Below are 20,239 nucleotides of genomic sequence, written 5' to 3' on the forward strand. Positions count from 1 at the left end.
CCCCCGTCTCTAATAAAATACAAAATTAGCTGGGTGTGGTGGCACACGCCTGTAATCCCAGCTACTTGGGAGGCTGAGACAGGAGAATTGCTTGAACCCAGGAGGTGGAGGTTGCAGTGAGCCGAAATTGCACCACTGCACTCCAGCCTGGGCAATAAGAGTGAAACTCTGTCTCAAAATAATAATAATAATGATAATTAAAAAAAATTACCCAGTCTCAGGCATATCTTATGAACAGTGTGAGAATGGGCTAATACAGCTTCTTTCACTTAGTATAATGATTTCAAGGTTCATCCAAGTTGTAACTTGTATCAATACTTCATTCCTTTTTATTGATGAATGATATTTCATTATATGTGTATATCTCATTTTGTTATCAGTTGATGGATATTTGTGCTGTTTCTAATTTTTGACTATTATGAATAATGCTGCTATGAACATTGGTGCACAAGTTTTCTGTGCATTTAAGAACACTGTAAAAAGTTAAATGAATTAGACAAGTATTTTCATAAGCATAAAACAATATATGAATAGAAAGTATTCCGGCATTTTAATTTAAATGTTTTCTGTCTTTCCACTTTATTTCTTTATGCAAATAGTTATCTCTAATCAACAAATATAAAAATAAGCTGTAGATATATGGCCATGGAGAAAAAACCCAAACAGTAAAAAAGGATATATAGTAAATTATAAATCTCTGTCTTACCTTTGTCCCACCCCCAGAGCAAATACAGTAAACAGTTTCTTAGGTCCTTCCAGAATTATTTTCTAAAAATATCAGCATATAAGAAATTTTATTATTATTCAAATTTATTGTATTAAAATTTTTTCTGGTTTTACACAAATAGTATATTCCTATATACAATGTTCTGCTTTTTTTTTTTTTTTTTTTTGAGATGGAGTCTCACTCTATTGCCCAGGCTGGAGTGCAGTGGCACAATATCGGCTCACTGCAACCTCTGCCTCCCAGGTTCAAGTGATTCTCCTGCCTCAGCCTACCAAGTAGCTGTAATTAGAGGCACCCACCACCATGCCTGGCTAATTTTGTATTTTTAGTAGAGATGGGGTTTCACCACGTTGGCCAGACTGGTTTTGAACTCCTGGCCTCAGGTGATCCACCTGCCTTGGCCTCCCAAAGTAGTGGGATTACAGGCATGAGCCACCATGCCTGGCCTTGTTCTGCATTTTTCTTGCTTCATTTAATATAATCTGAAATGAATTATCTATAACAACATATAAACCTGCCTCTTTTTAAACAGCAGATTAGGATTTCATTGTATGAATGTATCATAATTTACTTACTGCTCCACTGATGGGGTGTCCTGCCTTCTTCCTAGCTAAAAGAATTATAATTTAATTCAAATATTGGGTGACTATGTATGTCAGAGATAGACAGCAACTCCTCTCTCCCAGGGGCTGAATTTTGATTCCTTTAAGCCTTAGGGTAACACCATTTTCCTCACCAACAATGGGGTAGGAAATATGCACATTACACAATTCTGGCCCAAGAGAAAAAGATCCAAAGTCTTCTGGGGGGTCTTCTGGAAAAAGGTTTTTTACTTTTTTAAAGGGATACTCAGCAAAGGCTGGGCACGGTGGCTCACGCCTGTAATCCTAGCACTTTGGGAGGCCGAGGTGGGCGGATCATGAGGTCAGGAGATCGAGACCATCCTGGCTAACACAGTGAAACCCTGTCTCTACTAAAACTACAAAAAATTAGCCAAGCGTGGTGGCATGCGCCTATAGTCCCGGCTACTCGGGAGGCTGAGGGAGGAGAATCGTTTGAATTCGGGAGGCAGAGGTTGCAGTGAGTTGAGATCGTGCCACTACACTCAGAGCCTGGGCGACAGAGTGAGACTCTGTTTCAAAAAAAAGAAAAAAAAAAAAAAAGATACTCAGCCAAAAGCTCTCCCTTTTCAGCCTCTAGACATCATCATGTCTTTGGAATTGCTATAAGTATCTGTGACCACAGAGAAAAAGCCAAAAGAATTCCAGAGAAGCTGGGTCAAGCATGACTTCTTTCACCTGCTGCAATGACCAACCTTCTTCTATGCTTCTTATGATTAAAGCTAACCAGTGTGCTTATTGTGAAGGCAGTTTTCATTGCTACTTCAAGTCTATAACTTGAAGCTGAAAGCATCCTAAATGATACACTTTGTCAGAGGGGTCCCTCCTAAACCTCCTAGGCTAAGTGATCCCCCCATCCCTGTATTTACTCTCCGGTACCATTGTTTTCCCTTCCAAAAAGCTCAGCACACTGGTAATAATTTTGAGTTACCTGTTCACACTGGTCCATACTAGACAGTAAGTTTCATTGAGGGTAGGGACTGTGGCCATCTCATTAACAATCATAGCAAAGTGCCTGAGAAATAGGTATAGAAAAATATCACGCCAAATTTGTGTGCATATGTAGGTAAGTTTTTTCCCCCTATCCATAAAAATACAAAAGAAAAAAAACCACATAGGAAATCCCAGAAGAGCATATTATCAGTGGTGGTTTATCGAGATGAAATTATGGCTGATTTTCATTTCTCTTTTTGTTAAAAAAATCTATCTTGTATAAGTTACATTACTTCTATAACATAATATAAACATACACCTGCATATATATACATTACATAAATCTAATATATTGAGTATGAATGCTAAAAATATACACAGAGCACCTGCAGAATGTAGGAAATGGGGTGAGGCTTTTTCAGATGCCCATGCACAATTCTTATGCACGGAGTAAATAACGTGCATTGCACCTAATGTGTTGCACTTTTTTCCCTCTAAACATGTGAAGTGTAGATTTTAATTAAAATTTGCTATTTTTTTCCTTTTTTTTTTTTTGAGACGGCGTTTCACTCTTGTCGCCCAGGCTGAAGCACAATGGTGTGAACTTGGCTCACTGCAACCTCTCCCTCCCAGGTTCAAGTGATTCTCCTGCCTCAGCCTCTTGAGTAGCTGGGATTACAGGCATGCGCCATGATGCCCAGCTAATTTTTGTATTTTTAGCAGAGATGAGGTTTCACCATATTGGCCAGGCTGGTCTTGAACTCCTGACCTCAGGCAATCCACCCTCCTCAGCCTCCCAAAGCACTGGGAATACAGGCATGACCGCTGCGCCTGGCCATAATTTTCTATTGAATACTAACTTCAACTTGGAGTTTCCCGTTTGTGTTAACTTGTCAATAACAGTTTTTCACAAAAACTTTTTTTGAACTTCATGTTTTCTCAAAGATATAAAGCTGCCTTCAACTTCTGACCACAATTTCCATTTGGCCAAATGCCCAAGAACCAAGGTTTTGCTGTAATATGTTATCTCAACAGACATTTTTATGGCGAATACATTCAGTTGAAAACATTCTGGGATATATAAAAATGATGATATAAATGACAAAGAGGAAAATAGAGGACCACACATAATAATGTCCTTTGTACAGAAGATATTTCACCATACGTTTTCAGTTTTTTTCTAAGCATAGTGAATTAGCATTGATCCACACAAATTTATATAGTTATCCTTATAATAAAATAGCAGAATTTCTAATTGAAACAAATGTGCAGCCTATGATCCCAAAAATGAAGTAAATATTTGGTAAATGTTACTAGCTAAAACATTTGGTAATAGTGAAGTTATAGAAAATGAAATAAAAAATAAGGAAATGGCAGTAGAGTCCTAATCCTAACTTGTCAATTACAAAAAGCCTTCTTTCAAGACAAAAATAAATGGAAAGACACCCTGTGTTCATGGATTGGAAGAACTTAATATTGTTAAAATGTCCACACTATCCAAAGTAATCTACAAATTCAATGCCACACCCATCAAAATCCCAATGGTACTTTTTAAAGAAATAGAACAAATAATCCTAACATTCATACAGAACTACAAAAGACCCTGCATCTTGAGAAAGAAGAACAAAGCTAGAGGCATAATAGTTCCTGATTTCCAAATATATCACACATCTACAGTAATTAAAACAGTATGATACAGGAATTAAGACAGACAGAGACTGATGAAATAGCTCAAAAACAAACCTGAGAAATACAGTCCACTGATCTCTGACTCAGGTGCCAAGCATACACAAAGGAGAAAGGACAGTCTCTTCAACAAATGGTGGCCAGGTGCATTGGCTCATGCCTGTAATCCTAGCACTTTGGGAGGCCGAGGTGGGCAGATCATGAAGTCAAGAGATGGAGACCATCCTGGTCAACGTGGTGAAACCCTGTCTCTACTGAAAATACAAAAATTAGCTAGGCATAGTGGCGTGTGCCTGTAGTCCCAACTACTCAGGAGGCTGAGGAAGGAGAATCATTTGAACCTGGGAGGTGGTGGTTGCAGTGAGCTGAGATCGTGCCACTGCATTCCAGCGAGACTCTGAAAACAAAACAAAACAAAAAACAAAACAAAAAAACAACAAATGGCTTGGGAAAACTGGATATCCATATGCAAAAGAAAGAAATTGATCCTTATCTTAAAACAAACACAAAAATCAACTCAAAATGAATTAAAGACATAAATAAGACCTGACACTGTAAAACCCATAGAAGAAAACAGAGAAGAAGCTTCTTGACTTTGGTCTTGACAATGACAATGATTTTTTGGGTGACACCAAAAACACAGGCAATGAAAGCAAAAATGGACAAGTGCGGCTACATTTAATTAAAAAGCTATATGACAAAAGAAACAATCAACAAAGTGAAAAGGCACCCTACAAAATGGGAAAAATATTTGCAGACCATGTATAAGATAAAGAGTTGATCTCCAAACTTCAAAATTACATACAAAAGGAACTCCCATAACCCAACAGTAAAAAAAAAACAAGCATCCACAACAACAACAATAACAAAATAAACTCCCAGGCACAGTGGCTCATGCCTGTGATCTCAGCACTTTGGGAGGGCAAGGCAGGAGGATCATTTGAATCCAGGAGTCTGAGACCAGCCTGGGCAAAACAGTGAGTCACTACAAAAAAAAAAAAAAATTAAAAACAGCGGTGCGTGATGGTGTGCACTTGTGTTTGCAGCTACTAGAGAGGCTAAGGTGGGGGGTCATTTCAGCCTAGAAGGTTGAGGCTGCAATAAGCCATGATTGTGCCACTGCACTCCAACCTGGGTAACAGAGTGAGACCCTGTCTCAAAAACAACAACAACAACAAACAAACAAACAAAAAAACCCACCACCAACAATAATATCGTTTGGCTCTGTTCCCCACCCAAATCTCATCTCGATCCATAATCCCCACGTGTCAATGGAGGGACCTGGTGGGAGGTGATTGGATCACGGGGGCAGTTTCCCCCATGCTGTTCTCATGACAGTGAGTTCGTTCTCTGGAGATCTGGCAGTTTTACAAAGGGTTCCTCCCCCTTCACTTTCTCTTCTCTCTCCTACCATCTTGTGGAGAAGGTGCCTGCTTCCTGTTCATCTTCTGCCATGACTGTAAGTTTCCTGAGGCCTCCCCAGCCATGTGGAACTGTGAGTCAGTTAAATCTCCTTTGTTTATAAATTACCCAGTCTCAGGTAGTATCTTTATCATAGTGTGAAAATGGACTAATACAAACAACAAAGAACCTAATTTAAAAAATGAACTAAGGACCTAAACAGACATTTCTCCAAAGAAGACAAACAAATGGCCCACTATGTAAAAACGTGCTCAAAAATCACTTACCATCAGGGAGATGCAAATCAAAACCACAGCTGTTAGGATGACTATCACAAAAATTTTTAGATTTTTTTAGGTAACAAGTTTTGGTGAAGATGTGGAGAAATTGGAATCCCTGCACACGTTGGTACCAATGTAAAATGCTCCAGCCTCTATAGAAAACAGTACAGCCTCTATAGAAAACAGTATAAAGGTTCCTCAAAAAATTAAAAAATAGAACTACCGGATCATCCAGCAATCCCACTTCTAGGTATGTAGCCAGAGGAAATAAAATCACTGCAATTATAGTTATGTACCCTCCCACGTTCATTACAGCATTATTCACAGTAGCCAAGATATGGAAATAATCTAAATACCCACTGAAGGATACATTAAGAAAATGTGACATATACATACAATAGAATATTATTCAGCCTTCAAAAAGGAAACCCTGCCATTTCCAACAAAATGGATGAACCTTGAGGACATTACCCTAGGTGAAATAAGCTAGTCCCAGAAGAACAAATACTGATGATCTTACTCACAAAAAGTATCTAAAATAGTCAAATTCATAGAAGCAGAGAATAGAATGGTGGTTTAATACTAAATTATACACCAAAACCTTTGTGAAGAGGGTACATATCAAGTGTTCTTACCACAAAAAAGAGGGTAATAGGAAGAAACTTTTGGAGGTGATGGATATGTTTATGACTTTGACTGTGGTGATGGTTTCACAGCTGTATGCATATGTTTAAACCTATCAAACTGTATGTATTAAATATGTGCAGGCTTTTTCTATATGAACTATACCCCCAATAAATCAGTTAAAATGTTGTTTAAATGGCTTATTTTTCTCATTAACATCTCTAAATCCAAAGTAGTCCTTCCTCCCTCTCTCCCTCCTTCCTCCTTCCCTCCTCCCCCTTCTCTCTCTCTCTCTCTCTCTGTCTCTCTGTCTCTCTCCGTCTCTTTCTTTTGGGACTACGTCTCACTATGTTGCCCACGGTATCCTCGAATTCCTTGACTCAGAGTGTTCTCTCCCATGTCAGCCTCCCAAGTAGCTGAACTATAGGTGTGTGCCACCATGCCTTGTGAAGAGGGTCGTTTTTTTGGTAGAGATGGGGTCTCACTATGTTGCTCAGGATGATCTTAAACTTTTGGGGGGCCCACCCTGGCCTCTCAAAGTGCTGGTATTACAGGCATGAGCCACCATGCCAGGCCAAATATTCTTTCTAATAGGAGAATAAGATCATCAAAAAGAATGGCAATATTTTTAAATTATAAACACATTAAATTCTTTAAAATAAAAAATAAATTATAACATTAATTCCTCTAACAGATATCCATATTTTCTGTTTCTACTTATATTGGTTTTAGTATATTTTGGCTTATAAGAATTTATCTATCTAAACTAAGTTGTTAAAATTACAGGCACAAAATTAGTTACAGTATTACCTTTTAAAAAGTATCTGTAGGTTCCCTCCTCTGATTCCTAATATTGGTCATCTGAGTACTCTCTCTGTCTCTCTCATATAAGGCCAGCTGTTGTATATCAATTTCATTAATTTTTTTGAAGATCCATCTTTGGTTTTATTTATTTTCTCTACTTTTTGTCCATTTTCTTGTCCATTGCTTTCCACTCTTATTTCCTTCCTTCTTTTTCTTTAAAGAACTTAAGGTGGAAGCTTAGATCATTGATTTTGAATATTTCTTCATTTATATACAAGTATTTAAAGATACAAATTAATCTCTAAGCACTGAATTAGCTTCATCCCATATTTTGGTATGTTATGCTTTAACAACCAATCAGTAAAAATGCTTTTTAATTTCCCTTATATTTTCTTTTTTGATCCATGGCTTATTCAAAAGAAACTGTTTAATTTCTAAACATTTGTGATATACATACGTGTGTTACTGAATTGTAACTTAAATCTGTTGTGATCAGAGAACATATCCTATTAAATTTCTTTTTTTTTTTTTGAGACAGAGTCTCACTCTGTCACCCAGGCTGGAGTTCAGCAGCGCGATTTCAGCTCACTGCAACCTCCGCCTCCCAGGTTCAAGTGATTCTCGTGCCCAGTCTCCCAAGTAGCTGGTATTACAGGTGCGCAGCATCACACCCAGCTAATTTTTGCATATTTTTTTTCTTTAGTAGAGGCAGGGTTTCATCATGTTGGTCAGGCTTGTCTCAAACTCCTGACCTCAAGTGATCTGCCTGTATCGGCTTCCCAAAGTGCGTGGATTATTGGCGTGAGCCATTGCGCCCAGCCACTCCTGTTGAATTTCAATCCTTTTAAGTGTATTGAAACTTGGTTTATGGTCCAATATGTGGTCTATCTCGGTAAATGTTCCATGGGCATATAAAAAGAATATACACTTGGGTATTAGCTGTAGCGTACTATACGTGTCAAACAGGTTAACACGATTGGTAGTGTTGTTCAAATCATCTATATGTTTACTAATTTTTTTTGTCTAGTTGTTATATCAGTTACTAGAAGTGATAAAATCAACTATTGTGGATTTGTTTATTTATTTAGTTTGTCAATTTTGACTTTGTAATTTTAAAGATTTATTACTAGGTCCATACACATTTCAGATTGTATGTTTTCTTGTTGAATTCACTCTTTATAATCATGAAATGCCCTCTTTATCTCTGGCAATACTGTCCTGAAGTCTAATTTGGCTAATGTTAATACAACCATTAGCATATTTTTTCTGGTGTTTGTATGGTATCTCATATGGTTTGGAATTATGTCTCTGCCCAAATCTCATGTCAAATTGTAATCCCTAATGTTGGAGGAGGGGCCAGATGGGAGGTGACCGGATCACGGAGGCAGACTTCCCCCTTGCTGCTCTGGTAATAGTAAGTGACTTCCTATGAGATTTGGTTGCTTAAAAGTGTGTAGTACTTCCCCCTTCTTTCTCCTCCTCCTTCTCTGGCCATGTTAGATGAGCCTGCTTCCCCTTCACCTTCTGTCATAATTGTTAAGTTTCCTGAGGCCTCCTCAGCCAGGCTTCCTGTACAGCCTGTGAAACTGTGAGTCAATTACACCCGTTTCTTTTTAAACTGCTCAGTCTCAGGTAGTTCTTTATAGGAATGCAAGAACAAACTAATACAGAAAATTGGTAATGGGAAGTCGGGCATTGCTATACAGATACCTGAAAATGTGGGAGCAAGTTTAGAAGTGGGTAATGGACAGAGGTTGAAACAGTTTGGACAGATCAGAAGAAGAAAGGAGGATGATGGAAAGATAGAACTTCCTAAAGACTTGTTGAATGGTTGTGACCAAAATGCTGATAGTGATATGGACAGGAAAGTCCAGGCTGAGGTGGTCTTGAAGATGAGGAATCTTTTGGGAACTGAAATAAAGGTCCCTCTTGCTATGCTTCTGCAAAGAGACTGGCAGCATTGTGCCCCTGCTCTAGAAATCTGTGGAACTGTGAACTTGAAAGAGATGATTTAGGGTATCTGGCAGAAGAAATTTCTAAGCAGCAAAGTGTTCAAGAAGTGGCCTGGCTGCTTCTAACCATATGCTTATATGCATTCACAGAAATGATCTGAAGCTGGAACTTATATTTAAAAAGAAAGCAGAGCATAAAAGTTTGGAATATGTGCAGCCTGATCACATGGTAGAAAAGAAAGCCCCATTTTGTGAGGAGGAATTCAAGCCAGCTGCTGGAGCTGAATGTTCATAGCCAAAACAATGGGGAAGATGCCTTGAATGCATTTTAGAGATCTTTGTGGCAGCTCCTCCGATCACAGCCCCAGAGGACTAGAAGGGAAGAATGATTTCATAGACCAGGCCCAGGGCCCTGCTGCCCTACACAACCTTGGGACACTGCTCTCTGAGTCCCAGCCACTCCAGCTCCAGTTGTGGGTAAAAGGGCCCAGATGTGTCTCAGGCCACTGCTCTAGAAGGTTCAAACCGTAAGTCTTGGTGGCTTTCACGTGGGGTTAAGCCTGCAGGTGTGCAGACGGCAAGAGCTGAGGCTTAGGAGCTCTTCCTAGATTTCAGAGGATGTATGGAAATGTGTTGATATCCACACAGAAGTCTGGATATCGCAGGGGCAGAGCCCTCATGGAGAACTTCTACTAGGGCAGTGTGGATGGGAAATGTGGGACTGGAGTCCCCACACAGGATTCCCACTGGGACACTGCCTAGTAGAGCTGTGAGAAGTGGGCCACTATCGTCCAGACCCCAAATGGGAGATTGACTAACAGCTTGCACTGTTTGCCTGCAAAACCTGCAGGCACTCAACACTAGCCTGTGAGAGCAGCTGAAGGGATTGTACCTTGCAGAGACACAGGGATGGAGACACCCAAGGCCTTTCGAAACCCACCCCTTGCATCAGTGTGGCCTGGATGTGAGACACAGAGTCAAAGGAGATTATTTTGGAGCTTTAAGATGTAATGATTGGAAGATGGCCGAATAGGAAGAGCTGCTGTCTGCAGCTCCCAGTGTGACTGACGCAGAAGACGGGTGATTTCTACATTTCCACCTGAGGTACCTGGTTCATCTAATTTGGACTGTCTGGACGGTGGGTGCAGCCCACAGAGGGCAAGCCGAAGCAGGATGGGGCACTGCCTCACCTGGGAAGTGCAAGGGGTCAGGGGATTTCCCTTTCCTAGCCAAAGGAAGCTGTGACAAACTGTACCTGGAAAAACGGGACACTTCCAGCCAAATACTGCGCTTTTCCCATGGTCTTATCAACAGGCAGACCAGGAGATCCTCTCCTATGCCTGGATCGGCGGGTACCACACCAACGGAGCTTTGCTCACTGGTAGCACAGCAGTCTGAGATTGACCTGCCAGTCTGCAGACTGGTGGGGTAAGGGGTGTCCACCATTGCTGAGGCTTCAGTAGGTAAACAAAGCAGCCGGCAAGCTCAAACTGGGCAGAGCCCACCTCAGCTCATCAAGGCCTACTGCCTAAAAAGACTCAACATCTGTGAGCAGGGCATAGCTGAACAAAATGCAGCAGAAACTTCTGCAGACTTAAACGTCCCTATCTGACAGCTCTGAAGAGAGCAGCGGTTCTCCCAGCATGGCATTTGAGCTCTGATTACAAAAGATTGCCTCCTCAAGTGGGTCCCTGACCCCTGTGTAGCCTAACTTGGAGACACTTCCCAGTAGGGGACAACAGACACCTCATATAGGCAGCTGCCCCTCTGGGACAAAGCTTCCAGAGGAAGGATAAGGCAGCAATATTTGCTGTTCTGCAATATTTAGTGTTCTGCAGCCTCCACTGGTGATACCCAAGCAAACAGGGTCTGGAGTGGACCTCCAGCAAAATCCAACAGATGTGCAGCTGAGGGAACTGAGTGTTAGTCAGAAAACTAACAAACAGAAAGGAATAGCATCAACATCAATAAAAAGGACATACACACCAAAACCCCATCTGTATGTCATGAACATCAAAGATGAAAGGTAGATAAAACCACAAAGATGGGGAGAAACCAGAGCAGAAAAGCTGAAAATTCTAAAAACCAGAGCGCATCTTCTCCTCCAAAGGATCGCAGCTCCTCGCCAGCAACGGAACAAAGCTGGAAGGAGAATGACTTTGATGAGTTGACAGAAGTAGGCTTCAGAAGGTCGGTAAAAACAAACTTCTCCGAGCTAAAGAAGCACGTTCTAACCCATTGCAAAGAACCTAAAAACCTTGAAAAAAGGTTAGACCAATGGCTAACTAGAATAAATAGTGTAGAGAAGACCTTAAATGACCGGATGGAGCTGAAAACCATGGCCGAAGAACTTTGTGATGCATGCACAAGCTTCAGTAGCTGATTCAATCAAGTGGAAGAAAGGCTACCACTGATTGAAGATGAAATTAATGAAATAAAGTGAGAAGACAAGTTTAGAGAAAAAAGAATAAAAAGAAGCAAACAAAGCCTCCACGAAATATGGGACTATGTGAAAAGACCAACTCTATGTTTGATTGGTGTACCTGAAAGTGACAGGGAGAATGGAACCAAGGTGGAAAACACTCTTCAGGATAATATCAAGGAGAACTTCCCCAACATAGCAAGGCATGACAACATTCAAATTCAGGAAATACAGATAACACCACAGAGATATTCCTCGAGAAGAGCAACCCCAAGACACATAATTGTCAGATTCACCAACATTGAAATGAAGGAAAAAATGTTAAGGGCAGCCAGAGAGAAAGGTCGGGTTACCCACAAAGGGAGACCCATCAGACTAACAGCAAATCTCTCAGCAGAAACCTTACAAGCCAGAAGACAGTGGGGGCCAATATTCAACATTCTTAAAGAAAAGAAGTTTAATGCAGAATTTCGTATCCAGCCAAACTAAGCTTCATAAGAGAAGGAGAAATAAAATCTTTTATAGAAAAGCTGAGAGATTTTGTCACCACCAGGCCTGCCTTACAAGAGCTCATGAAGGAAGCACTAAACATGGAAGGGAACAACCAGTACCAGCCGCTGCAAAACCATGCCAAATTATAAAGATCATCAATGCTACGAAGAAACTGCATCAATTAATGAGCAAAATAACCAGTGAACATCATAATGACAGGATCAAATTCACACATAACAATATTAACTTTAAATGTAAATGGGCTAAATGCTCCAATTAAAAGACACAGACTGGCGAATTAGATAAAGAGTCAAGACCCATCAGTGTGCTGTATTCAGGAGACCCACCTCATGTGCAGAGACACACATAGGCTCAAAATAAAGGGATGGAGGAAGATCTACCAAGCAAATGGAAAACAAAAAAAGGAGGGGTTGCAATCCTAGTCTTGGATAAAACAGACTTTAAACCAGCAAAGATCAAAAGAGACAAAGAAAGCCATTACATAATGGTAAGGGGATCAATTCAACAAGAAGAGCTAACTATCCTAAATACATATGCACCCAATACAGGAGCACTCAGATTCACAAAGCAAGTCCTTAGAGACCTACAAAGAGACTTAGACTCCCGCACCGTAATAACAGGAGACTTTAACACCCCACTGTCAACATTAGACAGATCAACAAGGCAGAAAGTTAACAAGGATACCCAGGAATTGAACTCAGCTCTGCACCAAGACCAAACAGACATCTACAGAACTCTCCACCACAAATTAACAGAATATACATCCTTCTCAGCACCACACCACACTTATTCCAAAATTGACCACATGGTTGGAAGTAAAGCACTCCTCAGCAAATGTAAAAGAACAGAAACTATAACAAACTGTCTCTCAGACCACAGTGCAATCAAACTAGAACTCAGGATTAAGAAATTCACTCAAAACCGCTCAACTACATGGAAACTGAACAACCTCCTCCTGAATGACTACTGGGTACATAACGAAACGAAGGCAGAAACAAAGATGTTCTTTGAAACCAATGAGAACAAAGACACAACATACCAGAATCTCTGGGAAACATTTAAAGCAGTGTGTAGAGGGAAATTTATAGCACTAAATGCCCACAAGAGAAAGCAGGAAAGATCTAAAATTGACACCCTAACATCACAATTAAAAGAACTAGAGAAGCAAGAGCAAACACATTCAAAAGCTAGCAGAAGACAATAACTAAGATAAGAGCAGAACTGAAGGAGATAGAGACACAAAAAATCCTTCAAAAAATCAATGAATCCAGGAGCTGGTTTTTTGAAAAGATCAACAAAACTGATAGACTGCTACCAAGACTAATAAAGAAGAAAAGAGAGAAGAATCAAATAGATGCAATAAAAAATGATAAAGGGGATATCACCACGGATCCCACAGAAATACAAACTACCATCAGAGAATACTATAAACACCTCTATGCAAATAAACTAGAAAAGCTAGAAGAAATGGATAAATTCCTCGACACATACACCCTCCCAACACTAAACCAGGAAGAAGTTGAATCTCTGAATAGACCAGTAACAGGCTCTGAAATTGAGACAATAATTAATAGCCTACCAACCAAAAAAAGTCCAGGACTAGACGGATTCACAGCTGAATTCTACCAGAGGTACAAGGAGGAGCTGGTACCATTCCTTCTGAAACTATTCCAATCAATAGAAAAAGAGGGAATCCTCCCTAACTCATTTTATGAGGCCAGCATCATCCTAATACCAAAGCCTGGCAGAGACACAACCAAAAAAGAGAATTTTAGACCAATATCCCTGATGAACACTGATGCAAAAATCCTCAATAAAATACTAACAAACTGAATCCAGCAGCACATCAAAAAGCTCATCCACCATGATCAAGTGGGCTTCATCCCTGGAATGCAAGGCTGGTTCAACATACACGAATCAATAAATGTAACCCAGCATATAAACAGAACCAAAGACAAAAACCATATGATTATCTCAATAGATGCAGAAAAGGCCTTTGACAAAATTCAACAGCCCTTCATGCTAAAAACTCTCAATAAATTAGATATTGATGGGATGTATCTCAAAATAATAAGAGCTATTTATGACAAACCCACAGCCAATATCATACTGAATGGGCAAAAACTGGAAGCATTCCCTTTGAAAACTGGCACAAGACAGGGATGCCCTCTCTCACCACTCCTATTCAACATAGTGTTGGAAGTTCTGGCCAGGGCAATCAGGCAGGAAAAAGAAATAATGGGTATTCAATTAGGACAAGAGGAAGTCAAATTGTCCCTGTTTGCAGATGACATGATTGTATATTTAGAAAAACCCATCGTCTCAGCCCAAAATCTCCTTAAGCTGATAAGCAACTTCAGCAAAGTCTCAGGATACAAAATCAATGTGCAAAATCACAAGCATTCTTATACACCAATAACAGACAGAGAGCCAAATCACGAGTGAACTCCCATTCACAATTGCTTCAAAGAGAATAAAATACCTAGGAATCCAACTTACCAGGGATGTGAAGGACCTCTTCAAGGAGAACTACAAACTACTGCTCAACAAAATAAAAGAGGATACAAACAAATGGAAGAACATTCCATGCTCATGGGTAGGAAGAATCAATATCGTGAAAATGGCCATAGTGCCCAAGATAATTTATAGATTTAATGCCATCCCCATCAAGCTACCAATGACTTTCTTCACGGAATTGGAAAAAACTACTTTAAAGTTCATATGGAACCAAAAAAGAGCCTGCATAGCCAAGACAATCCTAAGCAAAAAGAACAAAGCTGGAGGCATCACACTACCTGACTTCAAACTATACTACAAGGCTACAGTAACCAAAACAGCATGGTACTGGTATCAAAACAGAGATACAGACCAATGGAACAGAACAGAGCCCTCAGAAATAACACCACACATCTACAACTATCTGATCTTTGACAAACCTGACAAAAACAAGAAACGGGGAAAGGATTCCCTATTTAATAAATGGTGCTGGGAAAACTGGCTAGCCATATGTAGAAAGCTGAAACTGGATCCCTTCCTTACACCTTATACAAAAATTAATTGAAGATGGATTAAAGACTTAAATGTTAGACCTAAAACCATAAGAACCCTAGAAGAAAACCTAGGCAGTACCATTCAGGACATAGGCATGGGCAAGGACTTCATGTCTAAAACACTAAAAGCAATGGCAACAAAAGCCAAAATTGACAAATGGCATTTAATTAAACTAAAGAGCTTCTGCACAACAAAAGAAACTACCATCAGCGTGAACAGGCAACCTACAGAATGGGAGAAAATTTTTGCAATCTACTCATCTGACAAAGGGCTAATATCCAGAATCTACAAAGAACTCAAACAAATTTACAAGAAAAAAACAACCCCATCAAGAAGTGGGCAAAGGATATGAACAGACACTTCTCAAAGAAGACATTTATGCGCCAACAGACACATGTAAAAATGCACATCATCGCTGGCCATCAGAGAAATGCAAATCAAAACCACAATGAGATACCATCTCACACCAGTTAGAATGGCAATCATTAAAAAGTCAGGAAACAACAGGTGCTAGAGAGGATATGGAGAAATAGGAACACTTTTACACTGTTGGTGGGATTGTAAACTAGTTCAACCATTGTGGAAGACAGTGTGGCAATTCCTCAGGGATCTAGAACTAGAAATTTCATTTGACCCAGCGATCCCATTACTGGGTATATACCCAAAGGATTATAAATCATGCTGCTATAAAGACACATGCACACATATGTTTATTGTGGCACTATTCACAATAGCAAAGACGTGGAACCAACCCAAATGTCCATCAGTTATAGACTGGATGAAGAAAATGTGGCACATATACACCATGGAATACTATGCAGCCATAAAAAGGATGAGTTCATGTCTTTTGTAGGGACATGGATGAAGCTGGAAACCATCATTCTCAGCAAACTATTGCAGGGACAAAAAAACCAAACACCGCATGTTCTCACTCATAGGTAGGAATTGAACAATGAGAACACTTGGACACAGGAAGGGGAACGTCACACACTGGGGCCTGTCATGGGGTCGGGGGAGGGAGGAGGGATAGTATTAGGAGATATACCTAATGTAAATGACAAGTTAATGGGTGCAGCACACCAACATGGCACATGTATACATACGTAACAAACCTGCGCGTTGTGCACAGGCACCCTAGAACTTAAAGTGTAATTAAAAAAAAAAAAAAGAAAATACATATGTTTCTAACAAAAATGTAACAAAATAAGTAAAATAAAACAAAAGCATAAATAAATAAATGACTCAACAACTTGGGAATTTAAAAACACTCTCCTAATCAACACTTGTGCCAAAAAAGGCAATCAAAACCAGACATTATCAAGTCTGGAATTTATTCTGGTTAAATAGTAAAAACAGAAATTTAGCTTCATTTTTCTTCATTTGACGATCCAATTGATTCAATACCATTTCCTCAAGAATCCAAAATTTCCAAACCGATTTAAAAGGTTGTTTTTATGTCATACTACATAGAGTGGGGAAAATCTTACTCCAAACCAAAAAAACAGAAGCTATTTAATTGATGCCGTTGGCTGGATCTTCAGCAACAGCTTCCTTGCCCTTAGTGTCAGCAATTTCTTCCCTTCAAATTCACTTTATTAAAATTGAACAAAACAAAACAAACAAAAAACTTTAAACATGAAGTACAGAAGACCGGCTTCTGTTTTCCTTACTGAAATCAAGCATGGTACCATAAAAGCCTCCAGAGAGACTGGTGCTTCAGGAGTGATCTGCCATGTCAAATGCTGCAAAGAGCATGAGTAAGATGAGATAAGATAAACTTGGCAGCAGGGAAGTCACTGGTAACCTGAATAACAGCAGTTTCATTTGAGTGATGGGGATTTAGAGTACAGTGGGTTAACGAGCATCCTGGAGAAGCAGAAATGATGAGGGCAGACAACTCTTCCATGAATGTTCCTTATTCAGGTGAACAGAGAAACGAGTCAAGAGCTAAAGCGGAATATGGGGTCAAGGAAGAACATTTTAAGGATGATACAAGTGGGAATAATCCACAGAGGGGAAATTCCTAAAATGCATCTCTACCACTGCTCTGGTAGGGTTTCGATTCTGGCAACAGTAAGAACTCCGATATGAAATAGGTACAAGGAGACACTGTCAGTTTGAGGGCCTTGCTGAGGAACTGGAAATAACTGCTGATTGGAATTTGCTCTTACGGCAAATGAGGCAGATGGGGTGGAAAGGCAGCAATGTGAATGACGAAAGGATAAAAATAAATGTATTCACTTGATAGGCCCTAATCTACTTAATAATATATGACTGGGGAGACATAAATATAATTTGCATCATCTTTATGAGAAAACACTGAATCTGCTCAACTGGAGTAAGACTACTGTGAAGTCTCTAAATCAGTTTTAGTAGAATGAGATAATTCTAGTCTTTTACCTCTCCATTATCTTACATTTATGTTTTTCATAAGACAAAATTTCAATTCCTTGTATATTTTCACAACTTTAGGCAAATTCTGAGATACATCTTCAAATATTAAAAATGAGAATTTATCATTCTAACCTCCTGAGAAAAAAACTTACTTTTTCCACTTTAGTAAAATAAAATATATACTTACTCTGAATAGTATTTCTTCATTCCACTTTGGATTCAAACTCTAAAAAATAATAAACATAGTATAACTGAATAAGGTTTTGTCTTATAAAAATAAAACAAAGTACATTAAAAACTTTTGAATATTGCTAAGTCTAACCTTTTTAATGGTTTTTGTTTGCACGCTTGTAAGAACTCCATTCATTGGGTCATATAACGTCACTCTCACGTAAGGATCACTGTTAAAAAAAAAGAAAAGAAAAATTTTAATTATTGCTTACCCCAAGCTCAGATTACCCAGACTATAAAATTCACAGTTTTCCTTGTTAGTTATGTCTACAATTATTTCCTGAATTTAAAAGTCAGGATTCTTAGGCAGGTGAGCAATTAAAGTAATTTTTGCATCTCATTAAAAACCTGAAGTACCATGTTAGTGAAAGACACAAAGAGTTAGAAAGAAAACCTTTTAATCACAGGCCTAATGATTATAACCTTCCTAGATTTTTAAAATTCTGTTGGATTTTTATTACATTCTTCTTTTGAGTTAAGATGGTTAATTCATGATTCTAAGACTGGTTTTGTAAGACCTCAGGTTGTCTCAAGTTACCTCATAGGTGTAAACTCTTCTTATAAAGTAAAGGCAAACTGCTTTCACTTAAAAAAAAAAAAAAAAAAAAAAAACTAGGTGTGGCCGGGCACGGTGGCTCACGCCTGTAATCCCAGTACTTTGGGAGGCCTAGGCAGGCGGATCACGAGGTCAGGAGATCAAGACCATCCTAGCTAACATGGTGAAACCCCATCTCTACTAAAAATACGCAAAAAAATTAGCCAGGCATGGTGGCAGGCACTTTTAGTCTCAGCTACTCAGGAGGCTGAGGCAGGAGAATGGCGTGAACCCGGAAGGTGGAGCTTGCAGTGAGCCAAGACCATGCCACTGCACTCTAGCCTGGGCGACAGAGCAAGACTATGTCTCAAAAAATAAAATAAGATAAAATAACTAGGTGTTATGTAACCACTTCTACAAGGAGACATGGAGAAGGAAATTCTTGTGAAATATAGGGTTGTAAACCACAAGACTTTGGACACTTTACTTGTCCGTGGTTAAATTTCTCCTATTTTCCTTGGGTATCGAAAGTACTCACCATTCTCCACCAAGTACCCTCCAAACTAATCCAAACTATCCTTCCCCCAACTCCATTTCCTCATACCTCTTAATTGGCCAAAATCAAAGGCACCAGAACACTCACAACATATTGGTATTTATCAGAATCCATCCTTACCCCTAACCTAGTGAGTCAGGAGCCCTCTTGTTTTGGGTCTCATCCCCCTTGTTCCAAGTTCTCTGAACTTTGGAGCCTTGCATCATCTGTTCTCACTGCTCTCTTTTAGACTTTTGGCTTTTTCTTTGATCTAGGTTTCTCGAGGCATATAAATGTTTTTAAACTCCTCTTCCCCTTGACTTTCCCTCCCTTCTCCAGCAAAACAAAATACATCTTTTTCTTCTATTCCCAGTCAAACCTTTTCAGAGACAGTTTTTAATAATAAAAACAAGAACACTTATATAGCAATTATTCAGTGCCAGACACTGCTGTAAGCACGTTTCATGTATTAATTCTTTTTTTTCTTTTTTTTTTTTTGAGACAGAGTCTTGCTCTGTTGCCCAGGCTGGAGTGCAGTGGCGCGATCTCGGCTCACTGCAACCTCTGCCTCCCAGGTTCATGCCATTCTCCTGCCTCAGCCTCCCGAGTAGCTGGGACCACAGGCGCCCGCCACCACGAGTACAGACAGGGTTTCGCCATGTTGGCCAGGATGGTCTCGAACTCCCGACCTCAAGTGGTCCGCCCGCCTTGGCCTCCCAAACTGCTGGGATTACAGATGTGAGCCACAGAGCCCAGCCCGTATATTAATTCTTTGAATCTCTATAACCACCTGTGAGGTAGGTACTATTCCTTTCTTTATTTCATACAGATCACACAGCCAGGATTGAAACTCCAGCACCTGGCTCCAGAGGCCATACTCTTCTTCTTCTTTTTTTTTTTTTTTTTTTTTTTTTTTTTTTTTTCTGCTGGAGTGCAGTGGCACAATCTTGGCTCACTGCAGCTTCTGCCTCCTGGGTTCAAGCTATTCTCTTGCCACAGCCTCTCTAATAGCTGGAATTACAGGCACGTGCCACCGCACCCAGCTAATTTTTGTATTTTTAGTAAAGACGGGGTTTTGTTGGCCAGGCTGGTCTCAAACTCTTGAAATTGGGTGATCTGCCCGCCTCGGCCTCACAAAGTGCTGGGATTACAGGCATGAGCCAACACGCCCGGCTTAAACTCTCTTGCTCTGTCGCCAGGCTGGAGTGCGATGGCATGATCTCGGCTCACTGCAACCTCCTCCTCCTGGGTTCAAGCAATTCTTCTGCCTCAGCCTCCTGAGTAACTGGGACTACAGGCGCCCACCACGACGCTTAGCTAATGTTTTGTATTTTAAGCAGAGACAGGATTTCGCCATGTTGGCCAGGACTGTCTCAATCTCTCAACCTCATGATCCACCTGCCTCAGCCTCCCAGCCTATACTCTTAACCACTATAGCATACCAGCTCCTTTTCTTTATTTCCTTAATTCCTGTTACACTTCAAAACCCTACAGTCTGGTTTCTGTCTCTTCCCTTCAGATCCATTCCTA

The 20,239-nt window shown here is 40.0% G+C and overlaps 1 protein-coding gene across 2 annotated transcripts in view; it reads right to left on the bottom strand.

Moving 5' to 3' along the window:
• The window catches only part of NEDD4 (NEDD4 E3 ubiquitin protein ligase), a 165,460-nt gene that overhangs the window by 107,193 nt on the left and 38,028 nt on the right, over positions 1-20,239 (bottom strand). Inside the window, exons 3-4 of one of the 2 annotated variants that reach the window (XM_032174988.2) lie at positions 17,731-17,809; positions 17,596-17,634 (exon numbers count right to left, since the gene is read on the bottom strand). In XM_032174988.2, the coding sequence (XP_032030879.1) occupies positions 17,596-17,634; positions 17,731-17,809 (118 nt within the window). Of the gene's footprint in view, positions 1-17,595; positions 17,637-17,730; positions 17,810-20,239 lie in introns of those variants that run through there. The other variant, XM_058427670.1, reaches the window with a different exon arrangement.

Source organism: Hylobates moloch, unplaced genomic scaffold (genome assembly GCF_009828535.3).
Source record: "Hylobates moloch isolate HMO894 unplaced genomic scaffold, HMol_V3 SCAFFOLD_14, whole genome shotgun sequence".
Taxonomy (NCBI): domain Eukaryota; kingdom Metazoa; phylum Chordata; class Mammalia; order Primates; family Hylobatidae; genus Hylobates; species Hylobates moloch.